Source organism: Gymnoscopelus microlampas, assembly GCF_963454915.1.
Source record: "Gymnoscopelus microlampas genome assembly, chromosome: 17".
Taxonomy (NCBI): Eukaryota; Metazoa; Chordata; class Actinopteri; order Myctophiformes; family Myctophidae; genus Gymnoscopelus; species Gymnoscopelus microlampas.
The window spans coordinates 24886260-24909101 of NC_139954.1; the positions used below are offsets into that span (position 1 = coordinate 24886260).

The 22842-nt window shown below is 42.5% G+C and overlaps 2 protein-coding genes across 5 annotated transcripts in view; one reads left to right on the top strand and one right to left on the bottom strand.

Moving 5' to 3' along the window:
• Window positions 1–4376, top strand: part of kdm6a (lysine (K)-specific demethylase 6A) — a 55951-nt gene extending 51575 nt beyond the window's left edge. For both annotated transcript variants that reach the window (XM_084085239.1, XM_084085240.1), the window contains 3 exons: window positions 1355–1481; window positions 2578–2748; window positions 3222–4376. In XM_084085239.1, coding sequence (XP_083941365.1) covers window positions 1355–1481; window positions 2578–2748; window positions 3222–3248 — 325 coding nt within the window. In that variant the 3' untranslated portion in view covers window positions 3249–4376. The remainder of the gene's footprint in view (window positions 1–1354; window positions 1482–2577; window positions 2749–3221) is intronic.
• Window positions 1361–10697, bottom strand: dipk2b (divergent protein kinase domain 2B). Of its 3 annotated transcripts, XM_084085241.1 has the most exons (7): window positions 10403–10697; window positions 7697–7961; window positions 7127–7300; window positions 6653–6941; window positions 5111–5296; window positions 4513–4672; window positions 1361–1508 (listed from the first exon to the last, which is right to left on the bottom strand). In XM_084085241.1, exons 1-7 carry the CDS (start codon window positions 10609–10611, stop codon window positions 1463–1465), a joined length of 1329 nt encoding a protein of 442 aa, XP_083941367.1. In that variant the 5' UTR covers window positions 10612–10697; the 3' UTR covers window positions 1361–1462. The 3 variants fall into 3 exon arrangements, with proteins under 3 accessions (XP_083941367.1, XP_083941368.1, XP_083941369.1); XM_084085242.1 differs by lacking the exon at window positions 1361–1508 and having other exon boundaries at window positions 4472–4672; XM_084085243.1 differs by lacking the exon at window positions 1361–1508 and having other exon boundaries at window positions 4519–4662.
• Between the last annotated feature and the right edge of the window lie 12145 nt (window positions 10698–22842).

The window sequence follows — 22842 nt, forward strand, 5'->3', positions numbered from 1 at the left end:
TCTGTCTGTCTATCTGTGTACTGTGATAATCTACTAGACCGATCAGTGTCAAATTTTGCATGTACACTCCCTGTAGGCCATGGAAGACATTCCACCCCAGATTTTCAAATCGGCCTCACAGTGGTGCTATACCAGGCTGTTATGTGTTTCGGCCTATAACTCTTGGACAGTACATTGTACAATCAAAACATTTTATATAGCATTTCCGCCTTACTAGATTTTCCACCATTTTCTTACTTTTTCTTTACTTTTTGCTGCTACCTTTTCTGCTACTCATACAGATTTTGTCCGGACACATTATCTCTGGAGTCATGTTATACACATAGATTTTTCATATTTTTCATATTCCATCCACAAGATCATGAACGACCCCAAATTTAAATCATACATTTGAGGGGCCTTTACACAGAGCCAAAAGAGATTTCACTTAAACCCATAGGGCTAGGGGAGCTACAAATGCTACAAATGTCACTGCCAAATAGGTGCAAATGGTCTTGTGAGTTGTGAGTCATGACATTGACCGTCAAACAGGGTTTTGATATTACATACTGTCTGCCTGTATATTGCTTTTGTGGGCTGGGCATATTTCTTAGAGGGGGGAAAAAACAAAAACCTCATATCATATATCATGAACGCAACATCCAATCAACCTCAAATTGGAATCTAATATGCCTCTATAGAGTGCACCTCCAAAAGTGTTTTCTCTTCTGCCCTAAGGGAGGGGTTCCCAAAGTTGGGGTCGCGACCCCACTTGGGGTTGCTGGACATTGACGGTGGGGTCGTGAAATTATTTTGGGTCATAAAAAAAAAAAATGGATGAAACACACTCTAAAAATGATTACAAATAGTACATTTTACCATTCTAATACATTACAAATGCACGCCGAACGTGCAAGTTTATGTGCATAAATTACCTCCAGGGTTAGGTGGGGTCGCGAGTCAATGGCCGCATTATTTTGGGGTCGCGGGCTGAAAAGTTTGGGAACCCATGCCCTAAGGGGTTGCCACAAATGCGAAAAGTTAAACAGTACGTCGTAGAAACGCGATTTCTCCCCGCAGTTTACTCTTCCTGCTGGCTGGAAGCCATGACTGACACTGTCCTGGGAAGGCCACATAGCAAAGATGCCTGCACTCCGAGGAGCGCCCTTATATAGCGCCCTTTCATTGCGCCCTTTTATTGCGCCCTTTTATTGCGCCTTCTGCGTGGAGTGTTGTTTCTTAGCTTCTTTTAAAAAAATTTTTTACAATCATGTGATTTTCGGGTGCTGCACAAATATTGTGAATTGGATGGGAATCCTTGGCTGATCCTCGTCGTCTTCGTCTCCGTTTATGTGTGTGTGTGTGTGTGTGTTAGATATTGTTTGCTGCGAACTCTCAAGCAGTGTCAGATGTTACGGGAGCTGCTGCTGGCCGCTGGGAAGGAGCTGGTGTGGCACGGGAGGAGCAGGGACGAGCCTGCTCATTATTGCAGCATCTGCGAGGTAGTAAGGCAGTAAAGGCACCCCCCTCTTCCACACACTCACTCACACACACACACACACACACACACACACACACACACACACACACACACACACACACACACACACACACACACACACACACACACACACACACACACACACACACTCCTAGATGTGGTGCATTACAGGGTACAATATACACAGTAAAATCCTCATTGTTAATTTAACTCTTGAGAGTGAGAGAATTGAACACTTTCTGACTGAGTTACAAATGGATAAATGCAGTAGTGTGTTACGAATGCACGCTATATACGTACAGTAGTATGCTCTGTGCGAACATTTTAAAATACGTGTAACGTCTGCTAACCATCCCAGCTAGCGTTTCTGAAGAAGCCATCAATACACAACACAACTCCACCCCTGTCTGTCCGTCTCAGAGAATGAGAGAACTAACGCAACACCACCCTCAGTCTCAACGATGTGCACTGCAGGCTGTGCTTTTACTTTGTTTTGGGATAAATGCATTCCATATGATATCATATCATGATGCATCAGTATGCTAAACCTGGTCAGGTCTTGGCTACTGAATGCTATGTTATGTGTGGATGCATAATTATAGGCCTATTGTTATTATAATAATAATAGGCCTAATTATTATTGTTATAGTGTGTTATTATATAGAGAATAAATCCGATTTTATAATGTGGGTTAATTAATAAGCTTGCATGTTATTGTAACAGGTTATTTTATTCAGTGAAAGCGTGTGCATGTGTGAGTGTGCAGGAATAATCAGTGTATCCTCTGCAAAAAACTAGGCTACACCACTGGATAAATGAACACTGAGGATTGTACTGTGTAGTAGAGTGTTTCAGGCCGTAAATGGTAACTTAATTGAATGTTCCAACCTTTGTGAATTTCTTGTATGTTACTTATAATTTTGTGTAGGATATCTAGCTAGCTAGCCAACCAAACAAATATTATTATTGTTGCTGTCGTTGTTTTAAATGTGCTAGTGGTGTAAAAAGCTCACAGAATGTTGACATGGGTATTTACGTGTCTCCTGGCATCAATAGAATGTTGAAACAGTCTTCTCATTCTAAACTCTTGTTCCCAGGTGGAGGTGTTTGACCTGCTGTTTGTGACCAGTGAGAGCAACCGCAGGAAAACCTACGTGGTGCATTGCCAGGACTGTGCCCGTAGGGGGAGCACTAACCTGGATAACTTTGTGGTGCTAGAGCAATACAGGGTAGATGACCTCATGCAGGTCTATGACCAGTTCACACTTGTAAGTATGAATGAGAGAATCCTTTGAATATTACCAACCACCCCTCCCTTACATCAACCATGTTCAGGTGTGAAAAGTTGCAGAACAGAGGAGTTGTTGCTACAGACTGAAACCAAACGGTCTCAGGTCCAAAATAGGGCTGCAACTATTGATTATTTTCAATTACTTTTTCAATTAAACAAATAATCGAGAAACACGTTCTCTTACAGAAAATATATATAGGGAAATGATTGATATTATAATCAACTAAATTGATAAGTATGATTAACCACATAAGCCTATTGCATACTTAGTTTTGCACAAAAATAGCCAACCTACAAGCTCACTCGTCGAATCTCATTTTCTACCAAACTCGGTTATTTGCTTTTAAATAATCAATGTAATCGGTGCTTTTAATATAGATTTAATCAATTATTTCGATTAACTTGAGTGAGTGTGCACAGAGCTTCATCGTGTTCTTTCTTTTTCTGCAGGCAAGTCCTCTGCCTCCCTCCTCCTGATGGTAACGAACAATTGTTCTGAGGACAATTTAATAGTTCTTGGCGGACTTCTCCGAGAGACCCTACTTTCTTTTCTGATATTCAGGAAGTAAAGCCGGCAGTCCTTCAACTGCGCTTTGTAGCTATCCCATAAGGCAGCTGTGTGAAAGCTGTTGTGTCTATGCAACCTGCCCAGAGTGGTGTGCCTCCCCCCAGTGGACTGGAGGGGGGTGGCGTCAGCCTCTCCCATCAACCATGATGACCAGACTGTTCTACTGCTGGCCCAGCTGGACTTCTCTAGAAAACATAAGCCCTCACCACCCCTACCCCAATACACACAAAAGTAACGAAAGAAAAACGTTTTGTATATATTATGTTACAACTGGCATCAACATCACACAAAAGACTACTGACTTGAGATATATATATATTTATATATATATAAATATATATATGTTTTCTTTCCTTTTTTTTTGTATTATGTTTGTGTGTTGACACGAGTTCTCATACTTTCGTTACCTTCAACACCCACTCCCTCTCCCCCCACACCAGAGATGAGTAACTAGCATAGCTGGTCTTTTGTATGTTAGATGGATAGACATCTCCTGGGTCAGGAAAAAGAAGAAAAAAGTGTTTTGTAATGTGAAGAGTCGAGTGACATGTTGATTGAAACATTTCCCCTCGTTTTATTTTATTTTTTATTTGGTTTTATGTTTGATCTCGTTTTGTCGGAACCATGCTGAGGTTTTATTCTTATTTTTAGGTTTGCTTGTTTCTTGGGTATAAAAGATTAAATCATTTTGAGAGAAACAACAGCCAAGTCACAGAGAAAATGGGTTGCACATAGACAAAGGAGTAGACTTTAATTTTCTTTTCTTTTTTCTAATTTTGATGTAAATGGACACTATTTATAAATGCATATTTATTGCTTGAAAATATTTGTTGATGGAATGCTGTAATTTTTTTTCCCAGAGTACCTGCCATTAAATTTGAAGGAGCCATGAAATTTTAAGCACGGCCCTTCGTACGTTTTCTATATAAATGATACTGCTTAGTAAGCATTGTACAGAGACCCTCCTTGAAATGGGTTTATTGTTTGAAGGATGTTTTATGCGTCAATAAATAAAACTGTCTTTATTTACACCTTCAGCTCTCTTGTGCTCATTCTGCAGTTGAAAACCATTTTGTTGGATTTGAATGACAAATACAGTAAACGTACTGTATGTATTTTTTTATGTATCCAAATGCGGCTTAGTATCCCTGATCATAGTGGCACTCGGGGTACCTATAGGCGTAGTCTGGACTACACAGCCTCACTGGTCTCAGAGTGTCCTTGAGAGCCTGAACTGCCCAAAGAATCCTCCAGTCAGGCTGGTTATGGTCGGCACACATCCGGAGCAGCGGAGATACATCACTGGTCAGTTGGCCTCTTTCACTATAAGCCTCTGATAAGAAGAGGAGAAATGATTCACTTAAAAAAAAACACAAAACGGGGTGCTTCAGTAGCATTGATTGATTAATTGAATAACAATTCTTCATGCTTAAGTACTGCAGTTGTGGGGGAAAAAAGAGCAGCCATAAGGATAAGGATAAGGATAATTCCTTTTAACAGGTCGTTCATGAAAGTCCTTGCGGTCTTGTTTCCAATGAGAACCTGTGAGCAATTAGGGGTTAAGAGTCTTGCTCAGGGACAAATTTCATTTCATCGACACATATGCTGGCCTGGCCGGGAATCGAACCTGTGGCAACCAGGACCTCTGGCTCACTAGGTGGGCTCACTAACCACTCAGCTATGGCCGCCCCATATTAGATGGCAGCATTAATAATCATCAGTGCATCCCTGGGAGTAGAGGTTCTACTGTACGTCTGGAGTGGAAACCTACCGGGTCCTGTCTGTCTCTCCCTGGCAGGCAGCAGCAGCTTGGGCAGGACGTGTCTGCAGAGCAGGGTGAAACTTTGGGATGGCCGTACAGAACCGCATGGAGGAGGCTGTGGGCAGGGGTAGATACTCTGACCCAGACAGGAGAAGATGTCCTCTTCAGGGCCTGAGGGAAGATCAAGAGCTAAGCCTGCAGGAGAGACAAGTGTGTCAGTTGTCAGTGATAAGGTGATAGGAGTGAACTGCATAACAGGTCACCAGCTGGAACTGAACAGGCAACGTAATTATAGGGTCGACAACAACGCACTGTCCGGTTACTTAGTAGGGCCTTCGTCCTACTCCTCCCGCCCAACACTCCCTGCTGACGGGTGCCGTGCTGAAATGATTTCTCCAAATTAAAGGTTGCTTTTATTTTTATTTGATTTTCACGCCAACAATTCTGTTCGAAAATGTTTTATCTTGAAAATCAGTTACTTCTGGTGTCTGATACCGCCGTCAACTGGGTACAAATGACAAAGTTGCACTGAGTGGAGCAAAAATCTCTGCCAGGAGGCACGCCCCTACCTCCCTCCATTGTTGTATCGTTGTGTATTTTTGGGTGGTGCATGTGATGACAAAGATTTGGTGTTACGCAAGTGTTTGAAAAGGCATGGGATAATGGGGAAAAGGCTATGATAAAGGAAGTTGATCATTAACCACTTGAACCCTATATACTTTGTTGACTGGGGTCACCCAGGGGCCTATACCTGGTCCACTCCTTTTCCCCCCTACACCAAATCTCTTTGCCGAAAATAGCCAACCTACAAGCTCACAACTGTGAGTCCCCATGTTTGTCCAAATTGACTTAAAAATGAAGGAAAGAACGGGTAGCCAAAGAGCGGAAAGCACCTGATCAGTCAGTCAATGAAAGCAATACACACTAGTAGACACACATAGGGGGACAGACCTGATGATGACATGGTTTACTGGAGAGGAAAAGAGGAAGTTTGTCAATCAACAGTTAAGAAAAAGAGGAACAGACTAACAGTAGTACAGTAGGGGAGCAGTAACGGGTACAGTACTTCCCTCACAATAATGAATGACTAGAAAGAAAAGAAAGAGAAAAAAAAAACAGGCCAAAGGGATGATTGGATAATGTTTCAGCTAAAACGTGAGGGTGGTTGTTATATATTGTGAATATGCCACAGCACTGCACACATAATTCAGTCTGGCACTGTTCTTGCCATGTTCTGGTGAGAAAGAAGGGGGATGACCCCCACACCAATATGGAATAGAAATGTTATAAGCTGTGTCTTTTTTTTTTTACAATTAACATCATTGAAATACACAGTAAAATCCTCAGTGTTAATTTATCCATTTGTAACTGGTGAGGGTGTACAAATCAAATGTATGGTAACTAGATGGACCCTTTATCCTCCTGTGTCTTTTAAAAAAGACACAGGAGGATAAAGAACAGGTGCACTACTCCTTGGTGTTTGAGTAGTGCACCTGTTCAGTACAACTGTTACCTCTCCTGCAGTCGACATCACCAGCCTCCTCCTCTCACCTTGTACCAGGTCGATGACTCCCATGGTGCTGGCATCACTAATGAACACTCTGCCATCCTCCAACACCCCAAACATGTCCTGGTGCAGCTGGGTGTAGAACAACCTGTAACCCAGGCTGTTGGAGTTCAGGCCCTGGGTCAGCTGTATCAGCTGGTATGCCGCATCAGCCTTTTGCTCGAAGGAGGCCCCATACAGCCCAGACAGAGGCCCGGAGCTGGTCCACACCATCAGCCTGCCGCACGCGCCGTGGTAACGGGGGAAAGGCCAGCCCTCTGTACTTGGGAACATCTGGATGAATGGGATGGAGAGATGAGACAAGAAGGCGAGAGATTAGGTCTCTGGTTGTGACTACAAAAATGTACTTGCGAATATTAATAATATTATGGTAGGCAACATTTTTTTGCACATTCAGAAAAGTATCTGGCGACCTCTCCAAATTACAGTACATGGTACTGTTTTTAGACTACATGTACCTGTAGAATGAGTGGGTGTTGATTGACGGCAAGTGTGTAGAGCAGACGGAGTTTGTCCTTCTCTGTAAAGTGTTTCATCTGGATGCTTCCGACGTCAGCCACTTCGGCGTAGCGACGCACCACCCGATCCAGTAGTCTCTGGGAGGGGCAGCGCAGCAAGGGAGGAGCCAGGCCCTGGAGGACAAGGTGAGACTGTGAACTTTATTCATGAAAGTACAGTCTTATTTACTAACAATGGTGTATGAAAGGCTGCAAATCTAAGTGTGACGTCTAACCTTTCTGTGCCCTCACTGTTTTCATTGTGCCATATTTGTTTTCAGAAAGTAAGCTCAATTTTATTAGATTAACTGTTTTGCCATTTGTTTAACAATAGTTAAACAGTTCATGTAATAAAAATGCTTTTATACACATTATCATTGGCAAATGTTTTCCTTCCCCTTACATTTTTAACATACGCAATACATACTCCTAACTAGCTCTAACACTTTTATATAGATATAGTAAGTATAATTTAATTCTGAAAGTGTGGCTTTTTCGTTCTTTCTTTCTTTTAGATGCACCTGTACATACCTGAACCATGTCGTGCCGCAACAGGTGAGCGTTCCTCCAGCTCTGGAAACGTGGTGTGGCTCTGAGGACAGCCTCTATGCTGCAGGTCACCTGTTTGCCCGCAGAGGCACAGATGAGGCGGTCAGACACTAAATGTTGATGGGGGGTAGAGAGGAAGGACAGCCGCACTGGGCGCCAACACACAGAATCGTCTGTTAGGTTCCCCGGGAAACTCTGCTTTTCATCCAACAGGGGGGTTTGTCCTGGCGTTGTCCACCAATCAAACCTGACGGATGGGAGAGTTAAAGCCAGGAAAGGGATCAGGAACACTATTGTTTGTCTTTTTGTCTTATATTTTTTTTGGGTCATTCTTATATTGATTTGTGTTGCATATTATTGTGTAGTGGTGAAGTTATCAAGTTTGTTTGGCTGGTTGTAATGAGTCCTCAGACATTCATTATTAGAGTCTTTGTTTTTCGTTGTTATGGGATGGAAAGGGAAATGGAAATGTTAACTTTGGCAGAGATTTGATGGGCAGTGGTGAGCACAATATGCTGCATAAGTCATTGGCATGACAGCCTTATCAGTATGCACCTTTCCACAGCATGCCATAGCTGAAATTAATACATAAACACAATGCTGATAATACCAAGATAGGATTCTTTGGTATTGTGTGTGGGCCAAAATAGTGTCTTCTATTTAAGCTACACCACCAGAACCTCTTCTCAAAATGCTAGGATACAGTATAGCTATATTTATGTATAATATACACATTATGTGTATGTATCTTGTAACAGAAAATGGTCTAGCAAACCCTAGCTATAGTGCTTGGAGTTCTTCTTGCTTATTGACTCCTCCTGAAGCTGATGGTTCTCCTTGTTTTTGCACAGATTATCGCAAAGGGAATTCTGTCACTGGGCCCGATTCCTTCCCCATACCCCGCATGGAGGACTGTGTGATAATGTTGTGTCGGCTGTTTTTATTACCAAAACTTGATCTACTGAAAGGATACTGGCAGGTTCCCCTTACTCATTATGCATCTGGCATATCAGCCTTGCCATTCGGGATGTCAAATGTACTGTCCACTTTTCAGAGCCTGATGAATATGGTGCTTGGTGATGTCCCAATTTGTAACATATACTTAAACGATGTGGGGGTGTATTCCTCTGATTGGTCGGAGCATAGGTATGAAGTCCTTGGGTATAGTATTCAACCGTTTAGGGTAAGCGTCTCTGACAATTACCCTGGCAAAGTGTGAATTTGCAAAGGCGACTGTCACCTACCTAAGTAAGGTTGGCCATGGGCAGGTGCGCCCTGTTGCATACCTAGTGCCCACTACCAGACGTGAGCTCAAGCAATTCTAAGGAATGGCTGTTCCTAAGCTCACAACACGTTGCATCGTGATGTATTGTGAGCTTGTAGATCAGTTATTTTCACCATTTTCGAAATAGGGCTTGAGTGATGAATTCCTAATATATTTTTGTACGTTTGGGTCCCGGGGAGACACCAAATGTATCTTTTTAGTCTTGTGAGTGAAAAACTTTGGGAGCCATTGTTCTACACCGACCATTAACCCTCTGGTGTTTCTGCCTCGGATGTACAACCACAACCAACGGTTGATGCACTTTGCTGGCACAAGACTATAACCTCACATCAGGCACGCACATGAAGGGTGCTGACAATGTGGTGTGAGTGGGGATGACGTGAGATCGGTCCAATAGAACCTGTTCATATGAAGGAACTTTGTTAATGAATGTTGTATATTACTGTAAATTGTGACACATCAATAGACACACATTTTCTGTTATTTTCTGTTATTGTAATTCTTGGTTCAATGGTGATTGGAGGGTGGAATGGCAGTGGAGATTCATTGACAACTCAATCAGCCAGCCTGTATTGGGAGAAGCTTCACTCCATCTCTTTTTTCCATTTTTCACCTGTGTGCTGAACCTTTAGGCTGTGTGCCATAAGTGTAGACAAGGGCAGCTGGTGGTTGGGGTGTGAATAGGGGTCGTAACATTAACAAATTGATATTTGGCTCCATTCAGCAGTGGTCGACTTAGTAATAGCTTAGTAGACAATGTGCTTGACAAGCTATTTGAATATGACGCAGGGCTGTCAGCCAATTTAACTCAACAAGACTATTTTTCTCTTCTTCCGTTCCTCTCAAAATAACTTTCTTTTTATTACCTTGTTTTGAAAGGGAGAACAGAGGGTGGGGTCACCATCCAGATTGGACCAATGCTAAGACATGAACCATGGTTTCATACTAATATGCACAGTCAGATGATATGCACTGGATCACAAAATATTAATTTTGTAACTTTTAATGTCTTTTACTTTAGATATTGGAGATTGCCATGTATGATAAATGAAGATAATTTGAAATTAAACAAATATGTTTAATCCTTTAAAGGCAAACAGCAGTTGGACTAAAATTTGAGAAAGTTCACATGCTAAAACCCAGCTTACCGAGAGCCGGGGGCCTCTCAGACAGGGACCACAGCAGCATCAAAGAGGAAAAAGCTGGAGCACACAGATCATCTTAAAAACGTTTAATAGCTGCAAAAAGGATTACTGACATTTCGACAACACAGTGTCTTCTTCAGAGTAACTCAGAATGGGGTGTGGCAGTCTATTTGAAACGTTCTCTTCATTATTAGTTAATTGATAAAAGCATATTGGCTGAAGGGGTAGGAGAGAGCCCAATTCAGCAGTTGGACTTACCTGATGTGGTCCTTGAAGAGTTTCTTGCAGATCGACGTACCCACGCAGGCATTGCACCTGTCTAGGCCAAGGAAGGCTCGTCTGATGCTGAGACTTCTCTGTTGGGGTGCAACAGACTCCGGACCCACTTGAGACCACAACAAAAGCACCACAACACACACCAACATCCGCACAGACCTCACCTCACACAAGCTCACCCTGAGCCCCATCAAATTGAGCGATACCCTCTCACCACTGAGACCCTCAGCCTTCCACTTGCTTTGGTTGTGCAGAACTCTGTTAACTGACGCGTACTTCTCCCACCCAAACAGAGTTGCAGCACCTCAACAGGAAAACAGGATACAGATAACTCGGTTGCCATGGGTACGCTTCCTGACCCTGACCACGTGACTGTAACATCCTTATTGACCACACTGACTGGGCTAGCACCATCACACAGTACAGTCCCGAGTGTTAGTTTAATATATACCCTTAAGGGTACAGTGCCTGGGGCAGCTATTCTCCAGAGCCCATGGACCAGCTCCAGCATGCTGTGCAAGGGCTTTGGCAAGAGTATGTGTCTAAAATGCACATATTTTGAATGCAAACTTATTACAGAGGGGCTTCAGTCAGTCCCAGCCCTATTCCAACCCAAAACCTTTTTGTTGTGAGGCAAGATATAAAAATCACCGAACCTACAACCAGTGTACTGCCAGTAGGTGTCACTCTAGTTATGAATGAGATGGACTCATGGTGATACTCATACACAAGCACTCTTCTGCCTCTGTATCTCTCTCTCTCCCTCACTTGCACGCATACACGCACGCACGCAGACACACACACACACACACACACACACACACACACACACACACACACACACACACACACACACACACACACACACACACACACACACACACACCATTAAAAATGCGATGAAAGCTTCCTAAATCCGGAAGGTGTATTCCAAATGTCTTAGTCAGTCCAGTGACTCAGCTTGTATTTCTTCCATTCCTATTTGTTTTTGCTCTTAAAATGACTCACTCATAAGTTAACACAGAAAACATATGAAAGTATTTTAGGACAGGAAGTGGATGTACAGGAGAGAAAATTTATATTTTTTGTACTGTGTGGGTCAAGTGCTTTCATCAGCCAAGAGGAAATCATAGTCATTTGTGGAAGTGCTGGGTTTGAGAGGAATGTGTCTGAGGGCAGTGTAGACTACCGTTGATGGCAAAAGCTATCTACTGTAGCCTACTGTCTGCAAAAACAAGGACACTTTTATTAAGGTGATGTCTGTCTCCTGAAATCAGACTCAATTACATCAAAGTATTTTGTTACAGTAATTATGAATTATTTGTAGGCTAGTATCCAATGTAGGAGCTGGTCAAAGTTCTACATTCACGTATTTTATGGAGCTCAGTTATGTTAGATTTGACAGCTATGAATATCGTATGTTTTGCATTGATTATTTATGATGACCCAATTATGAGGTTGAATGTACACAGTATGATTAAAAGGATTGTGTGAAGTCCTTTATTATAGCAGGGGTTTTACTGTCAGGCCATATGGGCCACTTCAAATTATTATGGACACTGACACAAAAAGATTGTACATGTTAATGGTAGGCTACATGAGAAACAGCTTCAGTGGTGATGTTGAAACATATTGTTAGAACAGCATTGCATACATTATTTGCTTTGTAGTAATTTAAAATTAAGTGAATTAAACTAGCTCCTTTGGGTGGGACTGGGGACCCGGCCCCCTAGATCCCCATCAAGGACCGCATTTTGAATGTATGTGCTTGTATATCTGCTATTTTTGAATAGCCAAAGTATTAAATATGGATAAAGGGGTTAGAATGATTGTGACGCTTTTGTAACTCATTTTGCTGGGGACCCCCTACCCCCCAAGGACCCCTGGGGGTCCCCGGACTCCATTTTGAGAACCAATGCTTTACACCACTGATCGACTGTGCTCAGTGCTGCTGGTGCTCTCCTCTCCTCCTGCCGCTGCCACTGCTCTGTTCTTATAAGGCAGTGGTTCTCAAACTTTTTCGTGCCAAGGACCCCCAAATAGACACTTATTAGCCCACAGACCCCCATTTGAAAAGATAAACCAGGGACCCCCATAATAGAAGATGTTTACGGCTCTCTAGCAGTGATTTTCAACCATTTTTATTTCAAGGACCCCCAGTTTGACATGCATACGGCTACGGACCCCCATTTAATGGCATGTAGGCCTATGTCTCTGGGACCCCAATTCATATTGTAAAATCAATGTTAATTTAACTCTGAGAGTGTACAAATGGAACCAAATGGATCCGTTAGGGTCCATCTAGCCTGGGCAGCATTCCATTTTCGGGTATATGATCCGGTCGGGAGCGGAAGTAAAAAAAAGAAAAAGTGGCCGGATAGGCAGAACCGGAAAGACGTCTCACCCCAAAATAGGTCCGTGCTAATAAAATCCTTGATACGGCATTGTTTAGCTTATTTTTTAAATGTAAATGTGCGTGCACTATCCGGAGACTATTTAGCGTCGGTATTATCCCACGGGGAAACTCTATTCCATTTAAACCGCAAAACCGGATAAGCAGAACCGGAAAGAGGATTATTTTTTCTTTTTTTGTTTCAGTAGGCGTGGTCTAGACCGGATCATATGTTGTCTTCTGGAACGCAGACCAGGCTTTCCTCCGAGGTGGAAAGACTGGTGATGCGAGGTTAGGGTCCATCTGGTTCCATTTGTACACTCTCAGAGTTACAGACCCATAAGGGTCCATTTGGTCCCTGTCCATCATTTAGCTGGGGACCCCCTGGAACCCCCTCAAGTACCCCTGGGGGTCCTCGGACCCCACTTTGATAACCAATGAGGCACACGTAAATAGGCCCAGTCAGTCCTCAGAGGTCTGGCCTGTGCTCCGTGTCACGTGGTCTCCTAGGTGAAGTGACTCACCGGGGGGACTCATCGACTCATCGCCGTTGCGGTCGGTCGCGTGCTGCCTCGCAGGGCGCAGCGTTTACTGTTGGAATGAATAAATTGACCGCAAAAAGTTGAAAACGGCCGCACATACACAAGCTTTAATACTTAACAGATTATAATAGAGCATCTGTGGCCTAGTTTAGGCAACTTTACAGGTTACCCGGGTGTTATAAATATACACACTGCGGATGCGTGCGTTTTTGTGCTGGCTTGCCTTGCAGTCAATTGTTTGTTTAGCATAGCACCCGGATTTGCACATTATTGGCAACCGTCGACAAATCGACAAAGAAGACGAGAACTGATACACATTGTGTAAAATGAAAAATTGAGGTAAGGAAGCGCTAATGGTGTAAAGTAATAAGTACATTTACTCAAGTACTTGAGTACAATTTTGAGGTATTTTTACTTAACGAGTATTTCTAGTTTTCAGTACTTTTACTTCTACCCCTCCCTCCACTACATCTCAGAAGCAAATATTGTACTTTTACTCCACTACAGTTATTTGAAAACTTTAGTAAGATTTTGATTATTACTAAACACACGAACCACTTAATTCAGCCATAGGCTAAATATATATTTCGGCCATTTGAAAATACACTCACAATGGCATTGTGAGGTTGTAGAGCTATTTACAAAATATGTTTTAATACATTTTTAACATGTGAAATTCTGCACAATGAGTACTTTCAGCCTACTTTTGGTACTTAAAGTATATTTTGATGCCAATACTTTTGTGCTTTTACTCATGTACATTTTGAATACAGGACTTCTACTTTCAACAGAGTATTGTTGTCTACATTGCAATATTGATACTTTTACTTAAGTACCGAGTACTTTTTCCACCTCTGGGTAAGCGTGCACTACTATCCTACTTCGTGTAGTGGGAATGGGCAACCAACTAGTAGGCGGCTACTGTTGAAAACATGGTTCTGTCAGATTCCCAGCTGCAATAGACCTAAGGTCCCCATGTGGTGAAAGTCCCCTGGATTCCTCTCAGATTAGTGGTGCTTTGGAGCTGTGAGTCATAGGAAGGATCTGGGCTACACACGTTTTGCCTTGTTTTACTCATAGTAATACTCATAGACCTACCTAAGAGTTAGCCTACTGCAGGTTAATGAGAAATCTAGACCTATATAGACCTACCTAAGAGTTAGCCTACTGCAGGTTAATGAGAAATCTAGACCTATATAGACCTACCTAAGAGTTACTGTAGGTTAATGAGAAATTTGGGGCTAAATTGTCAACTAGCTCACACGCCCACTAATTAACACTCACAGGCTATTATGCTATTAGGCTACACTGTAAACAAACTGTTCATGGGTCTACCATGACATAAGTCACACCAGGGGCCACATGTGGCCCCCAAGGCAGTGTCTAACGTTTCAAATGACCAGAACTCGTGACCATTGCTCTGATCAGCGCAACAGGACTGGATTTAGTCCAATCTAGTACCTAGGGGAAAAAAGTGTTAATATTTAATATAAACCTGCACTGTCATAGATAATGATTGTCATAATAGAAAATTCCATTGTTTCCATAGAAGAGGCACACAAAAAAAACAGTTTGTCAAGCCTTTTCTAACATTTTTATTTCCTCCTATTGGCATTCCTTTTTGAAATTGTACAGATCTGATGTCGACACTGAGTCATAGATTAAAAATATAGAGAGGGCAACATTTGGCGCGCTCTGTACACAGTCAGATCCTCAGTGTTAATTTAACACTGTGAATGTGTCCATTATATTTGAAGCTGTACATAATATGCCAAACTTGCCATGCCAGTCATGCACATCATGAGGACCACATTGGAAACTAGAGAGGGGCGCTTACTGGATCGCCCTAGTACCCTACCACCCTTCATTGTTTTGTCTGTGTGGTGCATGTGATTACATTGTTTTGGCATTTTGTGTGTAGAAAAATGGCTCAGAGACTCTGCTTGATGACAAAAAACCTAATAAATGCTTTTGAAGATGTGATCTATAGAGGCCACTCAACATGCGATTTAATATATTTGGGGATTGAGTTCCTTGGTACAAAAAATGTGATTGGTGTAGTAGTTTGCGAGATTAGCTGCATAGCAGTGCAGACACACAAACTCACATACTGTACACACACAGAGGCCTTGCCTTTGACACGGTGGAGATAATAAGCCTATGATTTTATTGTATCATCCTCAATGATTTTAATATAAAACTCCTCAAAAAAAGTTTGGAATTGTAACTTCAGTCGATTATTTATCCCCTTCAATTATACCAATTAGTATTGTATTTTATATTGTTATCGTTGATAAGTCACCTTTACAACGAGGTATAACTCGTAAGGATCGTGCAATCGTGGAACGAGCAACACAGATAAACGTATGCTTCTGTTGGTATTTGCTCTTGTTTTGAACTACAGTACCTGGTGTGTGCCAGTCACAGGTGTGTGACTGTCTGGCAAATCTTGCCTGTAAATCTCTTGAATAAAGTCTATGATTCCTCAGTGAAGCAAGGGTGAGGAACTGGTCTTCTTGGGGTGTTGTCTTCCTGGGACGGCCACTTAGTGGTCTGTCTTTGACTTCACCAGCCTCACGGAACTTGGTCCTAAGTTTGGAATGGTACCAGGGCTGACACCAAATAATGCTTCCACTCAGCGGACAAACATGGCATCTTTCCATGGGGCAGTGTTGCTGCTTGGAGCATACACAAACTTAACAACTCAGATTTTTTGGGGGCGCTACCCACACGTTTAGCTGTGTTGCTCATTCCAAGATTGCACGATCCTTACAAGTTATAGCTCGTTGTAAAGGTGGATTAATTGGTATTATTGAAGGGGAGAAATAATCGGCTGAAGTTACATTTCCGAACTTTTTGAGTAGTTTATACATGTGTTTTTTTTAATTTGTCAAATCAAATCACAAATCAAATGAACACAGAATTATATCCAGTTGACATGCACCTCATCATTCTGATGGTTCTGTATATTATTCATGTTAGCATTTATCACATAGCTGAAGAGCCATCCTATTTCAAATCAACATCAACAATTCAGCTGCATTCTACACTTACTGTAAGATGGATACCACAAACTATCTGACAGTCCTTTCATATGTTATGTTGGATTTCTGCATTAAAACAAAAAAAAGCCCCAGTACATCTGCTCAGCAAAACCATACATTGGCTTAATCTCATGGCTTAAAAAGAATTTGAGCTGAACTTTTCTTCATTATCATTACGTTATAATGCTGTATTTTTAAATGTTGTCATATATAGCTGAACCACTGGGGGTTACTATAAGGCTGCAAACAGCACCCTTTCCCCCCCATGCCACTAATGTACCTGAACAATTAAATGTTAAATGTTTCTAGATCCATGTTTTGTGCATACTTTGTGTCTGGAATATAGATGGATGCTCAGTGAATACAGGACTGCAGAGCCAAGGACCACCCACCATCTGGTCTCTCATAGTTGCAGCCAGGCTCTCAAATTGGAAGGAAGCCACATGGTGGCAGTGTCCACAAATACTGTAAGACGAACACCATTGAAGATCGGCAGTCCATCCCAATGTCTGCAGGGTAAATAAGGCCACTTTTTAAGAACCCCAATGCTGTGGCAGCTACATGACAAGAGCAATTTGTTTCATTGTCCTGTGGCTGATAATGTTTAATTAAGAATATTTGGTTAATGTAAGTGCAAAAGTATCATCACCATTGTGAATTTGATAAAGAATTTAATGGAAAAAGGCAGTTGGAAGCCAAATTGACACATGGGTCAAATGGGCAAACTATTACGGTTCTATCCCTCATACATGAATCACCATGACTCTTACGACTAATATCACTCACCAAAGGGACCAACTGTTGTCCTGTGGGTATAATGAATGTGACAGTTTTCTTCTTCAGGAACAGTATCTGTCCTCTGATGGTTCACATGACTAATTTGAAACAGTGGCCATATTAATCCACACTGGCTCTATTTAGTCATTTTTAGTCACATTTAGGTTCCATTAGCATTACACATACTTTAGTAGGTGAAAGGTCGACACTGAATATGTGCCAAAACAACATTGACTAATGATTGTTGCTTGCTTTACTGAGGAACAGATGCAGAGGTGTCATCTTCTACTGGCATGGAAAGAATCCACGTTATATTAACAACTTAAACCATTCGTTGATCGGTAGTCCCCCAGGGGTCTGTACTAGGTTGTAGGTTCTCTCCTTTCTTCCTTCTACACCAAATCTCTTAACCAAAAATAGACTATCTACAGTACTGCCAGGTTGAAGAGTGATGCCATGCCTTCTTGAACAATATTGTCAAGATGCCCTTGAGCAAGCAACCTATCCCCTATTGCGCCTCTGCTTAGGTCAGTGCTCCAGTAGGGTGTGTTGCTCAGTCACCTTTCCCTGAATAAATAAAGAAAAGATTTTTTTTTAAATGTACTAGTTGATGATGTGCAGGACAGGTGTTACAGGCCTACCTGAACAGCAGGGGAAATTCCACTGATGCAGCAGATGGTCTCATATTATTAATGTAGACAAATCATCTCAGTGGTTCAACACCAAATCAGCAAGTTGTCATGGTCTCTAACGTGTGTGTGTGTGTGTGTGTGTGTGTGTGTGTGTGTGTGTGCGTGTGCGTGTGCGTGTGCGTGTGCGCGTGCGCGTGCGAGGTTTGGACTGCATGAGTTCCCTCTCTAAACATACCACAAGTTGTGGTCATCTGAAGTGGCGCTCGCAGTCATCACATTATCTGGCTTCTGCCGGACTGTACGGTGCTTTCCAGCCTCTAACGCATTATAAGTCACCAGTCGTGATCTAATGACAAACCCTACACCTCTGTGTGTGCCTGTGTTTTTCTATGCATGTATGTGGACTACAGACTTAATATGACAGATGTTGTTTAGAGGATGACCACCCCGCTCCTGGCTGTGCCCTGCTGTTGTCCCGGCACAGAGTGACGCAGGTGTTGCACAACATTTTCCTTGGTTATGACTGTGTGACATCACTAGGTCCTCTTAGCATTTGTCGTTTCCCAGATCCCCTGACGTGCAACATGCGCTCTCTTTAACGATTGCACTGTTATGTGTAAACACCGCTAACATCTCGATGAGCACACACGTCCACACACACACACACACACACACACACACACACACACACACACACACACACACACACACACACACACACACACACACACACACACACACACCTAGGACCGGTCCAGATCCTGCTTTATCCAACAAGGCACCTGTTGCAGGTGACGTCACCTACTGTATGACTCAGGCGAACACATGCGTTTCTGCGTGTAAGTCTGTGCGTACATATGTGTGTGTGTGCGTGTGCGTGCATGCATGTAGGCTCATACTGGCTGTGGGATGTTTGCATAATCAGCACTGCAGCACACCTTGGTCACAAGGTAAACTTTCCACTGCGCTCAAAGAAAGACGTCCGCTTCACACTTGAGTAGTCAGTGAATGGCCTACATTTACAGATGAGACTGCTGGGCAGTAATGAGTAGCAGAGACAAGTGTCAGGCTGTTATTCCATCTGCACGCACAGTAGGATGCACATCTCTCACTGCTTATCTGGAAGAGGGACAGTCAGACTTGCTGACTGTAAGGGACAGGGATCAGCGGGGGCCTCCTCATACGATATTATACCCATTCTTACAAGTAAAATCTGCAGTGTTCAATTAAATATGGGAGTCTACAAATGCATACATTGACAATGAGGATTTTACTGTGTAGAATATGTGTTGCAATTGTTTGAAGTTTAGTTAAATGTATATGTATTCATGTAGGATATGTTGCAATTCTTTGATGTCCAGTCAAATGTATTTATATAGCACATTTCAGATGATGAGTGGCATAGGCTTATTGTGCTCCAAAATAAAAAACAGAATAAGCAAAGATAGAAATATGAATTGAAGTATTGCAGATCTGTAAAAATCATGAATCAGTATTATAATTTGTTGTGACTTCTGTTTACTTTTTATACAGTATACTGGATTTTGAAAAACTGTTGATTCATACTTTCAGTGATAAATAAGGTGTTTAAAGGCAGGTGCTGTATTAATCTCCACTCTGGATCATTCATCATATTTTCCCATGCCTTTGTTTTATCCCATTTTTACATAATAAAAAACGATTTTATGCTTCTATATAGGGATGTCCGATTTTATCGGCCTCCCGATATTATCGGCCGATATTAGCATAAAAATTGATATCGGGAAAATATCGGTATCGGTTTTTGAAAAAATATATATATATATATTTTTTTGCTTTATAAATAAGTTACAGGAGTTCTTACTGTATATGGTGTGTGTGATATGAAATTTGAGCTTACCCTAATCACAATAATCCCCGCATATATCGGTATCGGTTGATATCGGTATCGGTAATTAAGAGTTGGACAATATCGGTATATCGGTTATCGGTAAAAAAGCCAATATCGGACAACCCTACTTCTATATGAAGACTTAATTTCACTACTATGGGCTATCCAAAAAAGAAAATTGTGAGTCATAACTGAATTGATATTTTTACCCCATCCTACTAACTGTTCATTACATGAAAATATGATATCTAAACTTTCTAAACTTTGGCATTTCCTTTTTTTTCATCTAGAAAGAAGAGCATCCTTGGTTGCCAGTATGGACCTGTCTCACACCATGTGGGTGTTAACTACTGATCATCCAAACTCTGAAGGTAGGTGCTTTTGCTTCCCGACATTGGCACTCATCTGAACATAAACCATCTCTCCTATGCATTTCAATTAATTCCATTATGAGGCTGAACTGTGACTGACCCCAGCCCTGCCCAGGATCTGTTAATGGTGGACCTGTTGCTAACTGGAGCGACGCGACACAGAGATCCATCTGTTCTGCTCACTAATGGTCATCAGGCAGGGCTGAGGCATCTAAATATAGACACGATGAATTAAACTCAGATGACTCAGATGCTCAATGAGTTAGGGATGAGTGACTTGCCCCTCTTTAGTGCCTCGCTCGCTCGCGGCGGCCGCCACACTCCCCTTGGCAAACATGCACACACAAGCACGCTGACTCTGGAGTCACTTCTTCCACTCTGGGTCCCCTCAAACCTTCAACTGTAAAAAGGAAGGAGGTTGCGTGTGGGGTGAAAGGAAGAGGGAGGGAGGAGAGAGGGGCTAAATCAGTTGGTGGAGGAGAGGAAGCTCTGTCATATCCAGGAGGAAGTGTGAGTCAGTGCTCGTACATTCCTAGGGGCTGATTCAGCGCTGAACAGGAAGTGGGAAACGTTCGCTGCCGAGCTTTAACACCAGGAGGGAAAGAACCCTGTCTGGAGTGGTGTAACTGTCAAAAGCGTCCCCCGGTGAAGCGGCTGCACGAACACGCGCGCTTTGCCAAGACTCCCGCACTCACTCACACACACACACAAGCATGCATGCTTGGACGCACGCACATGCAACGCATTCTGCTTACCAGTAGAGAAACCTCACAAAACCTCAAAAAGAAGGAGGTTGTCACTTGACAGCCAGGAGACAGAAATGCAAAAGAAACAATGTGAGAAGTACACAGTATAAAATCCTCAGTGTTAATTTGTAACTCAGAGAGTGTGAGGTACAAATGGAACCAAATGGGTCCATTTGTCTCCATTTGTAAAATCTCCATTTGCTAAATTGTAAAATTAACACTCAGGACTTTACACTGTGAGGTTGAGCGAAAGAGCCATCAGAGAGTGAGGATACCAGATTCTTCCTCACAACTCTCTTCCTCTTTTCTCCGGTCCCCACAAAATCTCCCCTTCCTTCTCTTTCTCTCGTCAGTTCTCAGATTTCATGGTTCCAGCCATGGGAACTTAACACTTTCCTTTCCAGTGACACCCATCAGTTTCTTCCTACATGAAAAGCCAATTTACAGTCCCATTCGTTTAAATCCTCTGATAAATACATCGATTGATTGATTGATTGATTGAATACTTTTTTAGTCAGAAATGTAAACAGCACGAGGTACAGTCAGACATTTAGGCTAAAACAATAAAGTCCTGGGGACTTGTTTCCATTGTGGTCCTCTGATCAATAATACATGTACATGACAAGTGTGTCTCCCCCCCCCAAATATCCTTAAAGGAGCTTTACATCACCTTTTTCTTTGCTCTGTTATTTTCTATGCATACATTTGATCCAGCAGAACAATAGGTATTCCGAGAGAATATACACCAAACACACCAACGAAGACAACAAGGCAGTCACTTCCTCGTTAATGACTACCTCGTTGATGCAACACACAGTGGTGTCGGATTATGGGGGATCGCTTGTTTTGTTTCACTCAATGTCCCTGCATATATTCCTCTTTGCATAATGCTGTGTTTAGTAAGGCTCTGATTGGCGTTCGCTGTGTGACAACGTTGCACCCCGTCTGAATAGCGTGCACTGCGTCAGATCAATGCTTAGTTTAGAGTGTTTAGATGTGTTGGGGTCTCTGGGAGATGAGCTGACCCAGATATGAGGTGGAGGCCAGTGAGTGACATCAAGGCCCACGTCCAAGTTGTTAATTGGGGTTGAGGGGTTGATCTGTCTAAGACACACACACACACACACACACACACACACACACACACACACACACACACACACACACACACACACACACACACACACACACACACACACACACACACACACACACACACACACACACACACACACACATCAGGTGCCTTGTTGGACACATCATGATGATGATGATGATAATGATGATGATAATAATGAACAAAAGTAAAGAATACTAGATGAGATAGAAATAAAGTACAGATAGAACGGCAGTATAATAAACCTCTTAAGACAGGTCAAATATGTTTTACCTGCACTATACAAAATGTGCAAGAGAAGAGTGCATTATATATCTTTAGCGGCAGTGTAAACACAAATCAAAAACACTTTTCTTTTTTTTCCTTGTTGGACTTTTCTGCCTTTATTGGATTGTACAGTGAAGAGTGACAGGAAGAGAGAGACAGGGAGTGACACGCAGCAAAGGACTAGAATGCATCACTACAAACAGTACAAACTGTTACCAGGATGTCCTTCATAATTTGTTTTGCCCTACTCAAGCGCTTGGGTCCAACAGGGACGGGAGAAAGCTCCATGTGGTGCACTCAGCCAACCTCACCATCTTCTGCAGCACTCATAGTGTAGGTCCTGCGAAGAGCTCTTTCCATACCCTTTAGAGATGGCCCCTGGTAGGATGCTGTAGCAGAGTATAAAGATTTCAGGACCTTCACTGACACCTTGAATTTCCTTACCTGCCGGAGATGGTACAGGCGTTACCGTTTTGCCACAGCCTCTGTGTGTATTCTCCAAGTCAGGTCCTCAGATGTGCGCCCCAAGGTATTTGAAACTGTTCACCCTCTCCACTGGTCCCACTTCTCCACCTCTGCCTCTGCTTACAGGCGTCATGATGATCTCCTTTGCCTTTCTGACATTTAGGAAGAGGCAGTTTTCCTGGCACCACTGCAACAGGCC

Coding starts and splice junctions, on each gene's coding strand:
- dipk2b (XM_084085241.1), bottom strand. CDS start 10,611: ATGGGGCTCAGGGTGAGCTTGTGTGAGGTGAGGTCTGTGCGGATGTTG. Junction 7,962..10,402: donor CTCTTCAAGGACCACATCAG/GTAAGTCCAACT, acceptor CCCATCCGTCAG/GTTTGATTGGTGGACAACGC. Junction 5,297..6,652: donor AGTCATCGACCTGGTACAAG/GTGAGAGGAGGA, acceptor TCTCTCCTGCAG/GCTTAGCTCTTGATCTTCCC.